This window comes from Cyprinodon variegatus, unplaced genomic scaffold, assembly GCF_000732505.1.
Source record: "Cyprinodon variegatus isolate N-32 unplaced genomic scaffold, C_variegatus-1.0 Scaffold72, whole genome shotgun sequence".
Taxonomy (NCBI): domain Eukaryota; kingdom Metazoa; phylum Chordata; class Actinopteri; order Cyprinodontiformes; family Cyprinodontidae; genus Cyprinodon; species Cyprinodon variegatus.
The window spans coordinates 1,159,781-1,162,556 of record NW_015150525.1 but is presented as its reverse complement, the minus strand read 5'-3'; the positions used below and the strand labels follow the sequence as shown (position 1 = coordinate 1,162,556).

At 43.7% G+C, this 2,776-nt stretch overlaps 1 protein-coding gene across 3 annotated transcripts in view; it reads right to left on the bottom strand.

Annotated features, from left to right (window-relative positions):
• LOC107083326 (SLIT-ROBO Rho GTPase-activating protein 2-like) overlaps positions 1-2,776 on the bottom strand; it is an 88,945-nt gene that overhangs the window by 35,186 nt on the left and 50,983 nt on the right. Inside the window, exon 1 of one of the 3 annotated variants that reach the window (XM_015372459.1) lies at positions 1,261-1,321. The exons of the other annotated variants lie outside the window; for them this stretch is intronic. Coding sequence (XP_015227945.1) covers positions 1,261-1,306 — 46 coding nt within the window. The 5' untranslated portion in view covers positions 1,307-1,321. Of the gene's footprint in view, positions 1-1,260; positions 1,322-2,776 lie in introns of those variants that run through there. 3 annotated transcript variants of the gene reach the window in all.

Sequence of the window (2,776 nt, the reverse complement as noted above, 5' to 3'; positions counted from 1 at the left end):
TTTAAAAAAATATTAAAACTACTTTTTACCCACTGATCACAGCAAATATAGCTATCATTGTTACAGGCAAAGAAAGGATACGGTATGTCCGCCCAACCCACATCAGACCCACTTTTTGACCGCACAGCTAGAGATCAGCAAATTACAACTAAACTTGTACAAGCATCAAAAATTAAGCAGAATGCGCGTTTTTGCCGCTCCTGCTGCTTGCGGTGTGAACGTAGCATTAGCCTTTAGGACGTTGACGTCATGTTTATGACACTCTGCGCTTCCGTAGCAGTTGTTACGCGTTTTAACGGCACGGCACCATAGCTCGCTTCTCTCTTGTTTGCAATTCCTTTAGCCCACCACTAGATGGGAGTAAATCTAACACACCAGGGCTTTGGAAAAACAGTTTTATGCTAAATGTATTAAAGAAATGGTTGGTTTGTTGGTTTGGACAAATTTTTAGCTCTGATCTATGAAAGCTGTTTATTTTATTTTGTTTATCTTCTATTCTCATTTAAATTTGTGTGAATATCTGAAATATTTAAAGTGACAAAAACAAAAGGGACAAACAGGATAAATATACGAGGGAACATGATTCATCGCAATGTATTTTATGTTTACCTCCTGAAATTCTGACATAAAGGTTTATTTTCTCCTTAATGATATGTTATTAACTTTACAACAAGGGATGCAGCTATGACAAGGGGTAAAGCAGGACTATCATTAACAGAAATAACACAACAACTAGCCAGACGTGTCCTACCACCGAAAAAATAAGAAACACCTGGAGCCGGGAGACTTGGCTTCATGAGCGTGCATCATCATGTTTACAGCCAACTGTGATCATATGTGTGTGTGAAAGAGATCCGATATCCTCTTTCATCTCCAGAGGCAACCATTTATCCTCGCTTATCACTTTTCATTTTTCCTCCTGCCTCCATCCCTTCTCCTCCTCCACTCCATGCACCGCGGCTGCTCTCCGGTCTGGCCTCAAATTAATAGAGTGCTCTCAATGCAGACACGCTGAGAAACCACATTCAATCACTGGCAACACAAACATCCCCCGGAGAGGGCTGCCCACTGCGGGTAACGAGACCTCTGCAGAACACATGCACATATATGTAGGTAAAAAAAAATCAAGGGCACTGACACACACGCACTGAAGCTGTGCTGACAGCTGACAGATTAATGCTCACTTTGCAGTCTGCCAACGCAGAGGAGCATGAATCCTGTCTTGAGTTGAGAAAACAACACGCAGGCATCCTTTCCTACCTTTGCAACGCTGGCCGTAGAGAAAGCGGACAGTTTTGGCCTCCATACTTGCCGCGCTGCAGTCTGTAAGTCCCACTGAGCCACACGGAGGCTCTCAGAGACCCAGCCGCCTGACACGCCGGCAGTGATGCAGCTTTTGTGTTTACCAGCTGAGAGTGCAGTTTCTCATTATCACAAAGAGAAGTGGAATATCTAAATGTGTCTGTGACCGTGCCGCTCTTCCCTCCTCTCTCTGACACCCCCATAGACATGGACCTAAATGTCCTTTCAGAGTAGTTCGCTCATTTCTTTTTCCTCTTTTTTTAGTTTAAAAAAAAAGCCCCTTCAGCACCAAATCTCAACCAAAATGCACGCATGCCTGCGTCTACGCTAATGACCTGGTGTGAAGATTTGCTTTGACAACATGTGTTATTGTCTCTCAGTGTGTTCACGGACATGTTTGTGTGTAATTTACTCGTGGCGCAGCGCAGCCAGTGATAGGGAGTGAGTCAGAGTCACGCCTCCTCAAGCTGTGACACAAAACCTCGAGATGGTGGCCTTGTAATTAGCCCCATCCAAAACAACAACAACGCAACGCCTCAGATTGGAACAGACCCCCCAATAAATAGGGAGTGCGCGATGGGGAGACGGCCAGCATGTGGCAGTCATGCTGGAGACAGCTGGAGGGGTGGAGGACGTCTTGAAGAAAATATGCAGGGGAATGCTCTTAATTAGTCTTAAAAAAAGGCTCCTAAACGACATTGACTTTAAGTGGTACAAAACTGTGCTATGCTGCTAAACCTAAACTCTTCACATGTGATATAGATGCACTGATCAGACATTTACTGGCTGATACTGGGTGGCTGTTTGCTTTCAGGTCAGACCAGGATGGGTAATAAACAATCTTACAATAGTAGCCATTCAAAATTTCCCCTCTTTCCTTGATGGGCCCTTTCCTGGTCCCCTACAATTGATTTTTTTAAACATATATATTTGTACTAAAATATTCTATTCAATTCAATTCAATTCAGTTTATTTATATAGCGCCAAATTCACAACACATGTCATCTCAAGGCACTTTACAGTTCAACCACATCATACAGTCAAATTGATACAAAGTTTTCTATCCAAGGAAACTCATTCTCATTATCACAAACAACAAAGTTGGCAAAGAGTTTTAGTTTCACAACCTTCTTCTCTCCACCTTCGCAGAGGTTCGAGCCCAGTTGGTGGAACAGCTCAAGTGTCTGGACCAGCAATGCGAGCTTCGGGTTCAGCTACTTCAGGACCTGCAGGACTTCTTCAGAAAGAAGGCCGAGATCGAGATGGACTACAGCCGCAACCTGGAGAAACTGGCTGAGAGGTTCCTCACAAAGACACGCAGCACCAAGGACCATCTATTAAAGTAAGCACTGGAACAGTCAATATGTTTGCACTCAATTAAGCAGAGCAGCAGGTTGATGCTTTGCACACGTAGATGTGTGCCAAAAATAGCCAGTCTCCTTATTTAGCCTTTTTGAGCAACATAATGTTTAAC